General features: G+C 46.4%; 1 protein-coding gene across 5 annotated transcripts in view; it reads right to left on the bottom strand.

The window, feature by feature from the left end:
* Positions 1–6: 6 nt before the first annotated feature.
* LOC132382904 (uncharacterized) overlaps positions 7–19,645 on the bottom strand; it is a 51,558-nt gene continuing 31,919 nt past the window's right edge. For 3 of the 5 annotated variants that reach the window (XM_059953448.1, XM_059953447.1, XM_059953446.1), the window contains exons 4-8: positions 18,818–19,398; positions 16,854–16,979; positions 16,250–16,329; positions 11,126–11,380; positions 1,481–9,214 (exon numbers count right to left, since the gene is read on the bottom strand). In XM_059953448.1, coding sequence (XP_059809431.1) covers positions 9,167–9,214; positions 11,126–11,380; positions 16,250–16,329; positions 16,854–16,979; positions 18,818–19,398 — 1,090 coding nt within the window. In that variant the 3' untranslated portion in view covers positions 1,481–9,166. Of the gene's footprint in view, positions 151–1,479; positions 9,215–11,125; positions 11,381–16,249; positions 16,330–16,853; positions 16,980–18,817; positions 19,399–19,645 lie in introns of those variants that run through there. The other 2 variants (XR_009508496.1, XM_059953449.1) reach the window with 2 other exon arrangements.

The raw sequence follows: 19,645 nt of genomic DNA, 5'->3' as shown, positions 1-19,645 counted from the left end.
CTCTGGATGGCGTCACGTGATCGGCTCTCGACTGGAAGCAAGCATTGGTTCATCAGCACGTCAGTCCAGCGAAAATGCTGTGTCTTTTGCTTATCAAACGGCGAGGGCAGGGTCTTCTAGGTAGGGAGAGTCATTGGGTACTTTCTTTGTCTATCAAGAAAAATGAGGCGGGGAATTAGTCCTGAGCAGAAGGCAATTGGCTAAGGGGGTCCAGCAGGAAACATTGTACAGACGCACGTGGGTCTCTTCATGGGATGCCGAGCATTTTAGCACGTGGAACCTAGAGGCTGGGGAAATACCAAACGCCCTTGCTAATTGTCCCATGTTCATGTTGGGATAAGATCTCACACACTGCACTCATTGCAGTATGAAGAGCAATTAGCAATCATCGGTTAATCTTCATTCAATTTGATTTACTTTATTGAATTAAACATTGTCCTTGACTGACTGGCTATTGTCTGATTCCGATCCTGGTCATTGCTTCAGGTCGCTACTGCATTGACCTATACCAGAAAGGTTAGCACGCTCAGGGGTTACTTTGCCTTAGACGAATCTGAGATCTCACCAGGTCTTGGTGCATACAAAAGATAATAGCATACTTTACAAAATGTATCTGGATTTCTTTATCAATGTTAATCTCAGCTAGAATATAGGGGGAAAACTGGATAGTAGGAGAGGAACTCGAGCAGTTCAAATATCAAAGGGATTCACTTTGAATCGTCACCATCTACCACCCCTTGGTTCCTTTTCTTGAAGGCATGCATGGTAAATACAAAGAAACAAAAAACAGCAATAACTGCAAATAAATAAGTGATAAAGTTAGAAAAATGAGATGAAGAGTCCTTGAAACTGAGTCCATAGGTTGTGGAAATGATTCAGTGATGAGTCAAGTTATGCCCTCTGATTCAGAAGCTTGATGGTTCAGGGGTGATAATTGTTGGTTCTGAGACTCCTGTACCTTCTTCCAGATGGCAGCAGCAAGAAGCAAGTTTAATATCACTGGCATTTGTTGGGAAATTTGCTTTATATCATACAAAGATATAAAGAAAAATTAATAAATCAATTACAGTAAGCACATATATGTATATTAAAAAGATTTAAAATAGTGCAAAAACAGAAAGTGAGCTGGTGTTCGGGAGTGCAATGTTCATTTAGAAAACAGGTGGCAGGGCGGAAGAAGCTGTTACTGAATCGCTGAGTGAGTGCAACTTTGGGCTTCTGTACCTCCTTCCTGATAGCAACAATGAGAAGAGGGAATGTCCTGGGTGCTGGGGGTCCTTGATGATGGAAGCCAGTTTTCTGAGGCACTGCTCCTTGAAGATATCTTGGATACTAATGATCTTGGACCCACTGATTTTACAACTCTCCTCCTGTTCACCCTCTTGTCACTGTTAATATTCTGCCAACGATAGCTGTGTGCTCAGCAAATTTATAGGTGGCATTTAGACACGAACCCCGATCAGCAATCGCCAGAGCTGTAACAGTGTTACACTAACCGCAAAGTTAATGTTTTCTCCAGTTAAAACAAAACCACTCATTTATATTAAGACAAATTTAATTATGGAAAATTTATACAAACATTATTAAAGCTTCAAACAATAAATACAAGACCCCCTTCCCCCAGCAAAATCTTTTTAGAAAAATGTTTCAATACTGTTTGCTTCCTGGGTTGCATAGACAGACGTGGTTATAAAAGCTCACAGTATAAAACTTTGCATCAGACCTTGCCCAGATTTTCATTGCCGTTTGAAGGAGAAAAAAAAACTGCTGGAGGAACAGCAGGTCAGGCAGCATCCCTGGAGGTAGGAGATGGATGATGTTTTGTTGGTTGACCCTGAATTAGGATTGAGGGTTCCCAACCTTTTTTTTTAAAAAAAAAATGCCATGGAGCCTTACCATTAACTGAGGGGTCTGTGGACCCCAGGTTTTTGAGGGAAGATGGCTGGTGTAGAGGTGAGGGGGAGGGTTAAGACAGAAGCTGGCAGGTGATTGGTGGAATCAGTTAAGTGATATCCAGCCACGTTGCCGCAGCAACCTAGATTTTAACCATAACCTGATCACAGGACAATCTACAATGACCAGTTAACCCATCTGGTATGTCTTTAGACTGTGGAAGGAAACTGGAGCACCTGGAGGAAGCTCACACGATCACAGGGAGGACATGCAGAGACTCCTTACAATGATGCCGGAATTGATCTCTGAACTCCAACTGTAATAGCGTCGCGCTAACTGCTGCGCCATCGTGACGCAATGACGGGCAGACAGAGACAGGTGGGAAGGAAGAATGAAATTGGGTTAAAAAAAGGACAGAGAGAGAGGGGTGTGTTACGTATGCACACAGAGCAACAATGACTCAGGATTAGTGTACGATTAGACATTTCTTCCGGAGTCATGTCACTGATGGTGCACGCTGGGCAGCTTAGTGCGAGACCAACAAACCCAGCTCACTGAGGTAAAAACGTGCGCACCTGAAAGCCCGCGGGATAAAGAGAGTCATCTGGGTGATCAATTAGCCCCAAGTACACGCCTCCTTCTTCCAATCGATTCAAAACGGTTCAGCATTGTAAAAAGAGAGAAGGGAAGGAAGTGACAGAATCTGGATAAGGAGAGAAAAAATATCTTAAATTGGGAAAAAATAAAATCAGTACTCATACCAGAGCGCACACACGAAATGCCAGAGGAGTTAAGCAGATGTAGAGGGGTAAACAGATGCCAGTTCGGGCTGAGACCCTTCATCAGAACCAAAAAGGAAGGGGGAGGATGTCAGAAGAAGATGATAGAGGGAGAGGATGCAGGACAACTAGAGGATGAGATGTGAAACCAGGCGGATGAGGGGAGGGAGGGAATGCAGTAGGAAGCTGGGAGATGATCGGTTGAACATTGATTTCTCCAACTTCCAGACATTTTCACCCCACCCCTTCTCTCTTCATATCTGGCCCCTCCTCTTTCTCATGGTCCACTCTCCTCTCAAATCAGATACCTTCTTGTCCAGCCCTTGACCTTTCCCACCCCATCACCTTCCGGCTAGCCTCCTTCCCCTCTTCCCCCCCCCAACCTTTTTATTCTAGCACCTACCCCTCTTCTTTTCCAGCCCTGATGAAAGGTCTTGGCCCAAAACGTCAACTCTTCATTTATTTCCATGGATGCTGCCTGACCCGCTGAGTTCCTCCAGCATTTTGTGTGTGTTTGCTTTGGATTTCCAGCATCTGCAGAATCCCTCATGTTTACAGTGTTCATACCATTGAGTTGTAGACTGCCGAGGCAGAATAGGTGTGGGCCATCCAGGTCAGGAGATTCCACCTGGGGTCCATGGACTGCTTGCTCAGTGGTATTGGTCCATGGCATTTAAAAAGGTTGGGAACCCGATCTAGGTTGTATTTGGTCTCACCGTGGCAGACAGACGGCCGAGGACTGACATGTTGGTGTAGGAATGAGCAGGGGAGTGGAAAGGTTATGAATCTAGGAGTTCCGGATGGCCAATGCGGAGGAAACCCACAGCAAAAGCAACAGAAGACTGCAGACCAGATGGGAGGAGGTGCACAGGAATCCTGTTGGGGCTGTTTGGGTCCCCGGATGCTGGTGAGAGGGTAGGAGTGAGGAAGTGTTGCACCTCCCAAGGAGGCAGGGGGCAAAGCAGAGTGTGTAACCCAGGGTGCCCTCTGAGGCCCTCCATCGGCAGGGCAGTATGACATTGTCCATGCAGCAGCCTTCCCCTCACCACACATCTTTCCCCGGGTTTACTCCCGAGGCCTTCCCCAAGGCCGCATGGTTTTATATCAGAGTTTTCCTTCTCCTACATGAGCTGCCAACCCCTGCTGACGAGCCCCATCTACCAGAAGTGACTAGTTTTAAGGAGCCAGTAACCAGCCTTTGTCCCTTCTCTTGTCAGTAGAAACAGTTCCACCGGGGTTAGTAGCTAAGCCACACGTGAAGGCCAGGAGTGGGACTTGGTTGCCAGAGGCTTTCTGAGACACACACCATTGGGAGCATTTAATACGTAGTGGGACTTCATCCGCACGACCTCACCCAGCTGCGACAGCAGTAAGGAACCAATGGAGAGAGTTGTCTCTCTGCAAAAATCTGAAGGGATGAGGAGAGAAAGAGGGTCAGGATGACCCCCCCATCCAGTTCCACCAACCCATCTTACCCCTCCCTCGCTCCATTTTATACTGGCTATCTCACACTCAGTCCTGACGCAGGGTCTCAACTCAAAACATGAACCGTCGCTTTCCCTCCACGGATGCTGGGAGCCCTGAGGTGTTCCTCCAGCTGTGTTATCTTTGCTCCAGAACACATCATCTGCTGCCTCTTTGTGTCTCTGTGTTTTCATAGTTCAAAGTAAACTTTATTATCAAAGAACATATATATCACCATATACAACCCTGAGATTCATTTTCGTGCGGGCATTTATTTCATTTTGTCCAAAAGAATCCTACTGTCATTTTACGGACACATGATGTATTGATATTTATTCTGGTTTCTTTTTGTGCCACAGCAGATCCAGAGTAACAATTAATTCATTATCCTTTACAACCGTGTACTGGAAATGACATTAAACAATCTTGAATTAAAATGGGCGATGTATTGACAGCTTGTTTGCCTCTCATGTTACTGGCTCGTGGATACAGGACGCAGGACGGAAAAGGCCCCTCGAGCCGCACCGCCCAGCAACATTAGTCCGAGAAAACCTCGTTCACCCACCCTCCCCCCAACTTGTCAGTTGCACTAATATCGGATTTAGTCTTAGTCTTTATCCATCCACAAATCGATACGAGTGCACAACCCCAACATCCCTCCAGGATCTGGGTCCACAATGCAGCTTTCGACTACTGAGCCATCAGACGCACAACCGAGAATGCTTAAATTAAAAAGTAAATGGCCAGAGAGACTTTACTGATGCAAAGCCTATTAAAGTTCTTTGTAAAATATGATACAGCTGGCTGGTGGTGTTGTGGCATCAGTACTGGACTTCGAGCTGAGTGCTCGTGGGTTCAGATCCAGCCAGCTTCCCATCCGTGCTACGTTGATTGTCGAGCTAGCAACTCGGCCTCGTAAAAAAAAAAACACTACAGGATTGACACAGTTGTCACCCAGCTTGTCAGGGTTGTCTTGTGGCACACACAAGATGCGGGGGGCAGTGGAAAACAACAAAATACAGTATGATATTTCAAAGAACTCTCTCCCGTAAACATTCTAAAATTCATACTCCCCACAAAAGTTGAGCATGCAGGTCTGAGAGAATCCCAGAGCAATCACAGCTTAATGTCCAATACTTAATAACATTATAAATTAGTTTTACACATTTACAAAAAAAGACATTTAAATAATCTCACATACTTTATATCATTTACATCATTTATATTTATCATTATTATTGTTATGAGCAGAGAAACAACATCTGCCAGAAGTAAATTCCTTGTATGTGCACAGGTACTTGGCGATTAAAGTCTGATTTTGATTTTGATTCTGATACTTAGATCTGCCTACCAGAGACAAGTACACAGAACATCACTGCAGAGCTCATAGCCCTTCAGTTAACATGCTAGAAACATTTTATTTATCATTTACAAAATAATATATTTATCTAATTTTATGGTGAAAGATTGTCCTCATCTTGTACGCTTTCCGAAGTGCATGAATTCAATATGGCACCAGGAATCCACATCCTGCCTTTTCCTGAGCCCACAGGCTGCTCGACTGGCATAAGCTTCACAGCAGGTTTCAATTCTCCCCTCCCCCAGCGACATCACTTATACTAGTCCCAGGCCAGTGACTACCTGTTCCACACTCAATCTTGCCCTGGAGGTCCATCGTAGTTACCTTTCAGTCTATCTCTAGTCAAAGCGAGAGAACTTTGTCAGCTTCAAGGTATCAGCAGACTGAAGAGCATTCCTAGAGCACTTACAGGGATTCTCTGAGGAGATATATATTTATGGACACAATCTTGTATTGCATTTCCATTTCCAAACCCCGAGCAGTAGCTGGGACCAAAAATTAAATACAGTGCAATAAGATCAGGCTATCAACTCTAGTTTTTCTGTCCAGGCTAGAGACTTGGTGAACAGACTAACTTCAGGAAAGGTGCAGGCTTTTATTAATAGCTGTCTGAGAAAAATCCTTCGGCTCCACTGGCCAGAAGGAATCGGCAACACCAGCGAGCAGAAGAATTACGGAAGATGGGGATGGATAGGACATACACTCTGCGTGAGCCACGTTGCCAATGCACCAGGCGAGCGCCAACATAGAATCCCCAGGGAAAGCAGAAAAGCGGCCGGCAAAGAACTCCTGGTGATGGGACCATGAAGCTGGCACCAAGAGGATGGGCTACACCTGGGGGCAACAGGGTGGAGGTCTCCTGCTGTTAGTGGCCTTTGTCCCAGTAGGGGGTGATGGGCTTAATTAACTAATCTTCTGCACATATTGCACTGTAGGGTAACTCTTTGCATCTGGCCAATGGGTTTGAACCCTTAGCTTCAAGTACACTAAGAATCAAACAAAGATTAACCTGTCCGACAGCCCGGAAAACTAACAAAGTCCCTTGCATACTGAGGTCCTGTCTACAATGTAGAACCAACCATCTACAATGAGGCCAGGTAGCCTACACCAATGGTCCACTGCTCTTCTGAATGGTTAGTTGTTGACCTCAATAGTCAGATGCCAAAGATACAATTGTACAAGCCAGCCTAGTTTAGGCAGCCATTTCCCAATATGGGATCTACAGCTTGTCCAAAAGGACAGGGAGCACTGATTTCTACAGATGCTTCCCCATTGGGAACATAATTTTCTTCTACAAATGGGGCGAACAATGGTTCCACATTTAGACATGGGACAGGAGGGGAAGAATGGGGGGGGGGGGAAGAACACATTCATCTGAATTTGATACACACTCGCCTCAGGATGCTCACTTACAATGCGTTTTCACCGATACCTCTGGATGTTCTTCTGCTTTATAATCATCTTGGACCACTGAGCCTCTTGTCCACAGATACCCACAGGAGGTAATACCTATAGATATGGCGCTAGTTTCACTTTACTCATCTGTCAATCAGAGGGCCCATTATAAGACCATAAGACATAGGAACAGAAATGGGGCCATTCAGCCCATCAAGTCTGCTCCATTGTCTCTGGAAACTTTGACACTCATACTAATCAAAACATTTGTTAGTTGAGGAGATTTGGTATTTCACCAAATACTGTTGCAAATTTCTACAGACGTGCAGTGGAAAGCGTTCTGACTGGTTGTATAATTAACGCAAGTCCACCCCAGGCCTAGGAGAGTATACAAGAAAAACATCAGGCACTTCTTAAAAAACCAGCTACATCTTCCTGAACCTCCAGGAGGACCACAACTTTGTCATAGGGTTTGAGAGTTTGCATGCCTCAGTGACCTGGAGTCAGGGCTTAATGCTTTGGCTCTTGTTAGGGTCACCCATGCCAAGCAGGTCAAAGGGTAAAGGTCAGACTAAGTGGTCAACCAATCCTTCAGGTTTGTGGGGTCAGCTCAGGGACAACAACCTTGACTGGTAAAACAAAATTGTTACAGAGATAGCAATGAAGATTCCTTCTACATCGGAGTGCAAAAGACTCCTGAGTCTCCGCCCAGGAGTTGCACGACTGACAGTCAAGAAAACCGAGCTACTGGCACGATGAAGGAAGCCCTGAGCACTGTCAGGGGTGGAGGACCTTCATTGCTGCCCGAAACGTCAGTGGCGTAATGGTCAGTAGGTAGGTAGGTACATCTTCCTGAACTTAGTTTGATTTTCTCATGGACATCCACTAAAGTTACGGACCATCAACGTGATCCAAACCTTATGTACAGCTACATACTACAGGCTACTGAATCAAATCAACAGATTAAAACTTTAAGTGGCAAATCCTTTACATTTTAAACATTAATGTGCGCATCATGAAGAGTGTAGGTGAGAACGAGGTAGATTACCGAGCAAGATTGTCAGGTACATCCCCCCCCCCCCCCCCCCACCAATAACTCCCTGCTCATCCATTTTCCTTGAATTAATGATGTTCTCTATGGTATTGATAAGGTTTCATATTTAGAAATCAAGATATACAGGAAAACTCCATTAATCTGCTACAACAGGGAAATTCCAAACTGGCACTTTGTTTGGACCACCAGATATTATTCCAATTAATACTCAAACTTTTTTTTAATCTTAAAAGGGAGAAATAATGTTCTAAACTCAGTAGCCCCTCTACGAGGTACACTTGTTCGTTAATGCAAATATCTGATCAGCCAATCATGTGGCAGCAACTCAATGCATCAAAGCATGCAGACATGGTCAAGAGGTTCAGTTGTTGTCCAGACCAAACATCAGAATGGGGGAAGAAATGTGATCTAAGTGACCCTGGCTGTGGGATGATTGTTGGTGCCAGTCGGGGTGGTTTAAATATCTCAGAAACTCATGAGATTTTCATGCACAAATATCCAGAGGTTACAAAGAATGGTCCGAGACACAAAATAAAAACATCCAGGGAGAGCAGTGCTGTACCCAAAAAGCCCCGATAATGTGAAATGTCAGAGGAGAAAGGGCAGGCTGCTTCAAGCTGACAGGAGGGCGACAGTAACCACACGTTACAACAGGGGTGTGCAGAAAGGCCCAGCACACTGGACCTCGAAGTGGACGGGCTACAGCAGCAGAAGACCACACTGCAGTCCACTCCCCTACCTAACAAAGTGGTCACAGACTAAACCCCCCCCCCCCACAGTGAACCCGGTGAGCTTGAAGGGAAACAGGTGCCGAATCTCCAGGATTTCACAATGATTTTCGGGAATTTTACTGCATATATTAGCAGGATGGAAATTTCCTCCTCTGGATTTTCCCAGAAGGATCGAATGGAAAAGAGTGCATTTAAAAAAATCATGTACACTCAATGGCATACACTCTACCACAGCTTATAACAATCTTCCTGTCATCAGTAGCACCAATAAACACAACTTCTCTGTGACAGTCCCACACGAAGCTGGTTTCTTCACCCTCGTTTGGTTTAGGTCACCTCCCCACTTGCATGTTTGATGACTGAAATCCATTTGAATACCTTTGGCATTTTCCAGCTTTAAAAGACAGTTTCTTTCCTTCGTTCGAATAGCCAAGAGCAAGCTTGTAGGGGTGTCCCGAGTTTCATCTTAATTCCCTGGGTTTGGCTCAAGTCAGTCTATCGGGTGTTTGGAGAAGTCATCCAGAGGCAGTACCTTTTTCTGTTACAGGAACAAACAAAGGTTAATAAACCTTAAACACGAAGTCTGCAGATGTTGGAAATGTAAAGCAACACACACAAAATGCTAGAGTAACTCAGCTGATCAGGCGGCATCTATGGAAATGAATAAACAGTTAAATGTTTTGGGACGAGACCCTACTTCAGGACTGAAAAGGGGGAGGCTGGCAGAATAAAAAGGTGAGGGGGGGGACGACAGGAAGGAGGCCAGCTGGAAGGTGATGGCCTGACACCATCAGGTTCAGGAACTGTTATTACCCCTCAGCCAGAGGGGATAACTTCACTTGCCCCAACATTGAAATGTTCCCACAACCAGTCGACTTACTTTCAAGGACTCTTCATCTCATGTTCTCGATATTTATTGCCTATTTATTTATTTATTTGTTTATTTATTATTTCCTCTTCTTGTATTTGCACAGTTTGTTGTCTTCTGCACTCTGGTTGACTGTCATGGGCGGTCTTTCATTGTGGTTATTATTCTGCAGACTGGCTATGCCCACAAGAAAATGTATAGGGTGACATATTTGTACTTGGGAGGATAAAATTTACTTTGAACCTTGAAAATTCAAATCGTGGTATTAAGGAGGAAACAGGATGCAGAATATCGTGTCAGTTACAGAGAAAGTGCGAAGCCCGTCAATAAATAACGTGCAAGGTAGATGAGGAGATCCTGAGTTCATTGTTTAGCGTATGGGAGGTCTGTTCAAGCGTCTGTATCCCTAAATAAAATGTATTTACTGTATATGCATTTTATAACGTATTAAAAAAAAGATCCATAGAAGAGGTGTTTCTTTGTCAGTTAGAAATATCAGAACAGATAATCAAAGTTTGGTCAAAGTAATAGGTATTGAGGGCATCTCAAAGGAATAGCAAGAACTAAAGTTCAAAGTACATTTAGATCACAGAACAGAGATCTACAGCACATTACAGGCCCTTCAGCCCACCATGTAACCTATACTAGAAACTGCCTAGAATTACCCTACCGCATAGGTCTCTATTTTCGAAGCTCCATGTACCTGTCCAAGAGACCCCATTGTATCCGCCTCCACCATCACTGGCAGTGCATTCCACACACCCACCACTCCGAAAAACTTACCCCTGACATCCCCCTGTACCTTCTTTCAAGCCCCTTAAAACTGTACCCCCTCGTGTTAACCATTTCAACCCTGGGCTATCCACACGATCAATGCCTCTCATCTTTTACACCTCTATCAGGTCCCCTCTCATCCTCCGTTGCTCCAAGGAGAAAAGGCCAAGTTCACTCAACCTGTGGCACACATCTTAGGCAGACACTTACTGTCAAAGTATGCAAGTGTCTAGTTACTGTCAAGTATTATATAACCTTGAGGTTGGTCTCCTTTCAGGCAGCCACAAACAAAGAAACCCCCAAAGAACTTGAAAACTGTGTGAAGATAGTCCATTACTTGCACTAGGTGTCTGAGCCGATTTCCTTCATTTACAGTCAATCAAAAGAACACGTCAGTGTACACTGGATGAATTCCTCCACTGATAGCTATCGGGAACTAACACACAGTTTTATAGCACTGTAGTACTATTTGTAGTGCTCTAATTTGTTCTGTATTTCATTCAAATAAATAATTTGTTACTTAGTTAAATGGTAGTTGACCTTTTTAAACTATTTTAAGCTAATTGGGGCAGCTGCTTCATTGGACCAGAATGTGCAGCCCTGATGTATCCCAGTGCGGGAGCGGATTCGGGGCAAGGACTGGATGGGCATTGCCTGCCACAGTCAATTTGCTCATGGACACTCATCGGTTGCTGGAGGAAGTGGAAACTTTAAGCAGTTGGGTTTTTTTTGGAAACGAGGATCAGCTGCTGGGATCCTGGACTTTGTAAGCGAGGTGTCTTTTCAGAAACGGGCACGTGGACTCACCCATCCGCCTTGCTCCTGCAGCCAGGGGACGAACATGTCCATGTACTGCATGCTGTATCCCATCAGCTGCTGCACCGGGTGGCTGCTGATCCCGGCCACCCTCCGAGTGAGCTCCATGGTCAGCGCGATCTTTGCCAGCTCGGGGCTGCTGGCCTGACCCTCCATCTGTCCTTCAACATTGGCCGTAAAGGCTTCAACCAGCTGCTTAAAACTCCTGAAGGACATCGGACGCTGCAGAATAGGGTCGTCCTTCACCTATGAGAGGGCAGGCAAACATTAATAGGTTTCCGACATCAAATCTGCAGAACATTACTGAGGCCACATCTCAGAGACATCGTAGGAGGCCAGCCAACCCTACCTCAAACTGAAACCCTCTAAATTACTGAGCTAATCTCTTCTCCCTAGACCTTCACATCAACAGTGGAGGGCAACGATATACAAAAGCTTGTTTTAGTGGGGGGAAAATCCTTTAAAGGTTCAAAGGTTAATTTATGCAATATACAACTCTGAGATTCTTCTTCTCAAGATAGCCACAATACAAAGAAAATAAAACACCAAACCCCAGCACAGGGAAAAAAAAAAACAGGCAAAACCACAGAATATATAAACTATAAAACTGAACAAGTCCAAATCCATGAACACAGAACATCGGTAACATCCTCCGACATGTGAGAGAGACAGAGACAGATCTACCCTCTGGGCACAGTGATGGGCAGCTCAGGCTCTGTCACCTGTCCTCTTACTGGTCATCCTCCAAGAGGACCACAGCCTTGTCATGGTTAAGAGGCTCGTGTATCTCAGTGACCCCGGAGAGCTACAGTCATAGCTTTGGCTCTTGGTAGGGTCACCCATGCCAAGCAGGTCAAAGGGTAGAGGCCAGACTAACAGTGGTTCACTGGTCCTCCAGGTTCAGGGGTTCAGCTCAGGGCTAACAACCCTGACTGGTAATGAAAGCAGCACCGAAGAATTCTTCTACATCTGACTGAGTGTGATGGTATTCCCGAGTCTCCACTCTGGACGTATGGCTGACAGTAGTGAAAACTGAGATGATTAAGGAAGCCCTGAGATGGAGGAGCTTCAAAGCTACCCTAAACACCACCAACGTAGTGGGCAGCATTAGCAAATTAAAAACATTCTGCAGAGTCACAGGAGGTTACACTCAGAGGAAAGGACCAAGTCCAGGATATGGTGAGAGCACAAAGTTTGAATACATTATTAAAGTACTGTATGCAAACCTTGAGATTCATCTTCTTGCAGGCAGCCATAAAACAAAAGAATTCATTACAAAAAACCCACACAAAGACTGCCAAACACCCAACTGCAAAAAAAAAAAGAACAAATAATGCAAGCCATAAACAAACACACAGGATGTGAACAGAGACATTGAAAGAGCAGTCCACAGTTAAAGGGTCAGTTCAGTATTGAACCGGGAGCCGATGGCTGCAGGCCACAGCTAAAGGGTCAGTTCAGTGCTGAGCGGGTGCCGATGGCTGCAGGCCACAGCTAAAGGGTCAGTTCAGTGCTGAGCGGGTGCCACGTCCACAGCCATGGAGCCATCTCAGTGCTGGAGCGAATAAAGCCTCCCACAGCAGTGAGCTGAACTCTGGCCCGTCCCTCGCCCCGAACACTCCATATTTTAAGCCTGGCTTGGCGTTTAATTGGTGATATGTCAGATCTTTATCTGCTTTCAGACCTGGGCTCCGCCACATCGATCTGCCCCCAAGACCGTTTCAGCGATGGCTGCCATGGCTGTATCTGCACTCTCGCCAGTCCAGTTTGCTGAATCGCTCAGGATACCGCAAAAGCGCGAGGTCGTACAGACGCTTCAAAAGCACCAGTCCCGAAGGGGAATTACTGGCTGTGGACTGCAGTCATCGTGTCCAGAAAAAGAACAGAAGGGCTCGTAGTTTTGTTTGCTGACCACCAGGTGTCACCGTGACTCACCAGCGACTGTTTCGTCCCGAGGCAGGTTGTGGAGTTTCAGGAAGAACAAATCGCCATAGGCAACGATTACTGGATTGTCGTGTTAAATGAAACACTGGAAGCTCCTCCAGCATCTTGTGTGCGTCCACATCTCTCTGCAGTTTGCTGCGGCCACCGGATAGGACGCTTTCAAATCTATGCTAATTCCACTTTACTGAGCCCTCATTCCTCACCTACACACCAGTGACCGAGTTTCCGACCAGCACGCGTTGGGGGGGGGGGGGGGGGGGGGTGGTCATGGGGATAACACCGAGGGTCAGGATCAAACCCGCCTCACTGGAGATGAAGGCTGCGCCATTTGTGTTTACCCTCACGAAGCCTGGCGCATTCTCCACATTTTTTCAATTACTTGAATTTAAATTCCCAGCTGCCGTGGGGAACTTCAAGCTCGCATCCCTGACTTGGTAGATCACGACTCCGGTTGTCAAATTAGCAACTTAACCTTCATACTCCATGCCTCTCGTGTATTTGCTATTTAATTTTTAAAATCACATTTCAATTAAGGAGTTAGAATAAAAAGTTAAAATAAAAAAAAAGCAGATTAATGACTTTAATATGACAACCCAGTTAGAAGTTTATCACAGGATCAGTTTCTCCACTTTCTTTCTACAGCTGCGCGGGCCAACCATCGCTGAGCTGTTTTTTTTCTTTTCAGTATACACAGCCTGAAAACTGCCCGGCGCATTATACAATAGAGATAGCCAGCTGTGCGGCAACAAGGCCGCGTGCGCGGGAGCATTTCGGTTACCGTGTGGCCGCGCACCCCAGTGCAAGGGATCCAATTAATCCTTCAGTTTTTTGGGCATAAAGTGTGGAATTAGGAAATATGACGGGGGGGGGGGGGGAGAGAACGGCAGAAACCTAGCAGGTGAGACCTGACGCAGATTGGGGGACTGCTCCATCTGCCGCAAAAAAAAAGACAGGATCTCCCAGTGGCTAACCGTTCAATTAAACTTCCTGTTCTGACAGGACTGTTGATGGCCTCCTTTACTGTCTCAATGAGGCCAAATTCAAGTTGGAGGAGCAACATCTCTTATTCCGTGCCTGACAGCATGAACATCGATTTCTCCAACTTCCAATAATTTCTCTGCCCTCTTTCCTATCTTTCTCCATTCCCTCTTCTCTCTGCACACCACCTCCTCCTTGTTGCCTTCCTCATTCCCTTTTAGTCAATGGCCCTCTGTCCTCTCCTATCAGATTCCTCCATCTTCACCCACCTATCACCTGCCAGCTTCTTACATCATCCCATCTCCTCCACCCCTACACTTCCCCCCCCTCACCAGTCTCCCACCTCTCCCCCCTCTCACTCTGGCTTCTGCCCCCTTCCTTCCCAATCCTGATGGGAGGTCTCAGCCCGAAACATCCCCCCCATAGATGCTTCCCGACCGGCTGAGCTCCCCCAGCACTCAAAACTTGGCACAATTTCAGAGAAGGAACGGCGAAGAGGAGGAATTTCTTCAGCCAGAGGGTGGTGGGATGTGTGGAATTCATCGCTTCGGACAGCTGTGGATGCCAGGTCACCGGGTACATTTAAAGCAGGTCGGTTCTTCACTCACAAGGGCGTCAAAGGTTAGGCGGGGACGGCAGGGGAGTGGGCAGAGGGCAGAAATAAAATAGCAACGAAGGAACGCTGGAGAAAACTCAAAGGGTCGAATCTGTTCCTGTGTCTTATGGTCTTAACGAGCCGGTACTGAGAAGAGCACCTGCGTTTTGCAAGTCCCCATAATTCTAAGACACCACATGGGATTGCGGCACATGTCCGATCACTGGATCTACCTCATACCCCTGGGCACGGCCACTGTGGCATTAGAACTTCAAACAACATTTCTACGTTACGAGAAAGCAGGTTCAGGGGTTTGGTGAGCGAGACGGAAGACAGTGGCTATGAATAAGCATATTCAATACTTATGTACAAACAGTAAAAGATTTGACCAAACATCGAAGTTACACAAACTACGAAACTAAGTATTTCACAAACAGATTCTCCACTTGCTTTATGCCCATGACTGTGGGCGTCAGTACAGCTCCAACACCACGTACAGGTTTACTGACGGTACCCCTCTCGCCAGCCGTATCAGAGGTGGTGACGAATCGGCAGACGGGAGGGACACTGAAAATCTGAGTGGCATCATAACAACAATCTCTCGCTCAATGTCAGCAAGCCTAAGGAGCTCAGAGTAGGGTTCAGGAGAGGGAAACCAGAGGTGCTTGAGCCAGTCCTCACTGGAGGATCAGAGGTGGAGGGGGTCAGTGACTTTAAATTCCTCGGTGTTATTGTTCCACAGGACCTGTCCTGCACCCAGCACACACGTGCAATGACAAAGAAAGCACGGCAGCCTCCACTTCCTGTGGAGCCTGTGGAGATTTGACATGACAGCAAAAACTCTGACAAGCTTCTATAGATGTGTAGTGGAGAAGTGTGTTGAATACCTGCATCACGGCCTGGTATGGAAACACCGATGCCTTTGAGTGGAAAATCCGACAAAAGGTAGTGGATTTGGCCCAGTACATCACTGGTAAAGCCCTCCCAACCACTGAGCACGTCTACACAAAATACTGTTTTAGGAAAGCAGCATCCATCATCAGAGATCCCCACCACCCAGGCCATGCTCTCTTCTCACTGCTACCATCAGGTAGAAGGTACAAGAGCCTCAGGACTCACACCAACAGATTCAGGAACAGTTACTACCCCTCAGACTCTTGAACAAAAGAGGATATCTACACTCACTTGCCCCTTCCATTGAGATGTTCCCACAACCAGTGATCTCACTTTAAGGAATCCATCTCATGTTCTCGTTATTTATTGCTATTTATTTATATTTGCACAGTTTGTTGTCTTCTGCACTCTAGTTGATCTTTCACTGATCCTGTTCTATATCTGCAGCGTACCTTCCCAAAGGTCATGACCTCAGGGTGAAAATGAGTGCCTGAGGACGAAAGACAGAGACCGAGCCACCCACTCGTGCTATTCTTATACCCCTGAGCTGCCTAAAATCGGACACCCCTGCTGTGGCATACCAGTGCTTGCCACATACCTCAAACAGGCCAATCGATAACCGGCATGGCAGAAGTGGCTTTCGACAACCCCCCTGCCCACACGCGACACCACAGTGAGCCTTCGTGCCCACCGCTGCCCCTCACCTTCTCGTTGATTTTGTCTCCTTGATCCTGCAGCACCTGCACGATCTTCTCGATTGCGCTCTGATGGACGTTATTGTTGGCTAGAGCAAGTCAAAGGTCAGTGGACGTGAGAGGTGGTACATTGAGAATTTTGTCGTTCCTCCTAATCAACGGTCTACCTCTTAATTCCAGAACTAGAAATGTAAGAGCTATAATCTACCAAGAATAATACCTAGAAGCATTGAGTCCCATTTATACATTCCATTCTTCCCAACCCTCCACTGATTTTCCACTTCTCCCTCCCTCCTTTTTGGTGTGTTTATACACCAGTGGCACTTTGGTGCAGAGGTAGCCAACAGAAGGGCTTCAGTGTTGTTCAAATGGGCCAATCGATCACCGATACAGTGACTGGGGCTTTCAACTGGGAGAAGGCGTTACATCACCCCACCCATCACAATTCTCAAACCCGATACCTTTCTTCCCAGGGACATCAGGCCTCCAACAAGAGACCATTCCCCCCTCCTCTCCGTCCTACTCCCCCCTCCCACTGTAGAACGCTGACGCTTTCTCCCCCCACCAGATCACATCTTCTCCCACCAGACCCCAGGTACCACATCACTGTTACCTATCACTGGCCCCTGTAAATGGATGCTTGGACTAAGCTGATCATTCCCAGTCCGGGTGAAGCACTTTTGTGCCAACTTTTCCAGCTTCTTTGCCGCTTCTGAGTAGAATTCCGAATTTACATCCTCTGAAATCAACAGGAAGAGAGCACGATTAAAAACCGAGGTAAATAACACGAAAAAGAATGACAAACCATCAGGTACAGGAGCAGAATGTGGCCATTCAGCCCATCGTGTCTGCTCCGCCATTCCATCATGGCTGATTTATTAACCCTCTCAACCCCGTTCTCCTGTATTCTCCCCGTAACCTTTGACACCCTGACTAATCAATCTCCACTTTAAATACACCGAATCGTCTTACACCCACACACACACCCCAGTTTGGGAGGGGGCACCCAAGATTACTAAGTGTTCAGGGTGGAGCTTCGAAGCACTTCTTCACACAAGGAACAATGGCCAATCGAACACTCACTCCTTAAAACAGCTGCCAAGCCAGAGACTGAAAACTTAAAAAGCGCGGTGAGTGGTGAGCAAGAACAAATGATTTGGAACCGCGGTAGGCAAAAGAATACGACTTATTTATAGAGACACAACACAAAAACAGGCCTGTTCAGCCCTTTGAGCCATGCTGGCCAGCAACCCACCCATTTAACCCTGGCCTAATCACGGAACAACTTACTTTGACCGATTAACTGATTCACTAGTACTTCTTTAGACCGTGGGAGGAAACCGAAAACCCGGGGGAAACCCACGCATACACGGGAAGGATGGAATGTCAGTGCAGACTTGATGGGCTGAATGGTCTACACTGCTTCTATGTCTTTTGGTCTTAAAAGTGGGCCCAAGGGGAAAATATTTCTACCCGGAGGTTGGTGAGTGGAACGAGATGCCATCGGAAATGGTACATTTGCAACGTTAGGACAGATTTGCCGACAGGATAGGTTTAGAGGGATATGGGCTACATGCAGCTAAACAGGAGGCACCTGGGCTAGCATGGAAGGGTTGGGCCAAAGGGCCTGTTTCTGTGCTATATGACTCTCTGGGGTAAAGGGGCCCATAGGAAAGAGTGACCATGATACGATAGAATTTTATATTACACAACGTACTTAGAAGCTGAACGCTCCACCGCCTGCTTAGCGTGCCTAGCCTCGCCCCAGCACGCCTCCCCATTGCTAGCGGTAATCGTTACTAATAAGGTGCTTAGTAATTTTCTTTGTTTTGCATCTTGCTGCTGCTGCTAAGTTGTCGCTAAGCATGACTTACATTTCAATCGGCATCAGGGTTTGCATTCTGAAAATATGAAGATACAGAGAGCAGATTGGCAATGATAAATCAGGAAAACACGAGTTGAACAAGCAGCGGCTCGCGGTTAGAGAAATAAAGCATGGTTCGTACGACAAATGTACATTCCTTTAATGCACAGGCTCAGCAAGAGTGTGGACCACAGGATATTATTAGGCCTGAGGGAAAAGCTGACAAGGTTGCCCAATTCTGAATGAAACCTAATCCTTGGACTTCCTGGCAAAGGATAACAAAAAAGATAATTAAAGTGGAAAAAATAGTATTGGAAAATATACCAGTCTCAGGGTTCTATACTGCGCGCACACACACACACACACACACACCCCGATAGTAAACCCTTGAATCTTTTACATAAGTCACTGACACTGAAACTGATTCTGAAACCCACGCGGTCACGGGGAGAACATACAAACTCCTTACAGGCAGCGGCAGGAATTGAACCGGTGTCGCTGGCACCCCAAGAGCGTCATGCTACCGTGCTGGAAAAGAGGAAGGCTAGCCTCGGCAATGTTAGCCCGTCTGGTTTCACTGGTATCTCTCAGGGGAGAACCTCAACCTTTTCGCACAGTCCTGACCCCCAGATCCACCAGAGCTGGGCAGCCTAACCATCCCCGAGCGGCAACTGGCTGCTACCAGTCGATAAATTTTTGGAAGTATGACTGACCTGTAGGAGAGAGGTTTAGGGCCAGAGTTGTGGGCCGTGAAGGCACTTGGTCTTTCTCTGGGTGGTTATCACCACTTTTCTTGGGCCCTTTCCGTATAAGATTTAAAAACCACTGTCCAGTCTTCTTATGCTTGCTGCTCTCCTCCCTGATATTCACTCCCTCGGAGACAGATCCCTCCAAACCCTCCACATGTGCAAAATTACTTTCAGGCGTAGTGGTTATAGTGTTTTCCTGCCCCTTTAAGGAATTGGCCTTGGAGTCGGGCTTAGTGGTTCCTGCTAGAGGCCCATAGGTCTCAACGAAGTCCAAAGAATCCTTGGACTTTTCCAAAGTACTGCTTCCCTTCCTCTTCTTCTTTCGTTTAATCAGTTTCTTGATGGCTGTTTTGAAGCCATGCTTTTTTTCCTCGGCCTGGCAGATTTCCTCATCAGATGTACCCCAACCAGTATCATCCTCGGTCCCTTGGGAATGCTTCAGACTTCTCCACTTTTCCTCGTCTTCTCGCTCCAAGGTCCCTTTCCAGAGTGACCGTCTGTGTTTGTGGACTTTTACGGAGATGGAATCCTGGCTGTCGGGAGTCCTGTGGTCAAAATGGGAAAATGTTAAGCCAATGAAGCGACTTAAGCATTGCACCATGCATCGTGTAGAGAAGGTGACAGGGAGAAGGCAGGAGAATGGGGTTGAGGGGATAATAAGTCAGCCATGATGGAATGATGGAGCAGACTCAATGTGCTGAATGGCCTAATTCTGATCCTATGTCTGATGGTGCTAACGTCATAAGATATAGGAGCAGAATTAGGCCATTTGGCCCATCAAGTCTGCTCTGC

Source organism: Hypanus sabinus, chromosome 29 (assembly GCF_030144855.1).
Source record: "Hypanus sabinus isolate sHypSab1 chromosome 29, sHypSab1.hap1, whole genome shotgun sequence".
NCBI classification, from domain to species: domain Eukaryota; kingdom Metazoa; phylum Chordata; class Chondrichthyes; order Myliobatiformes; family Dasyatidae; genus Hypanus; species Hypanus sabinus.
Note: the sequence above shows the minus strand (reverse complement) of the source record. Positions and strands in the feature narration are given on the sequence as shown.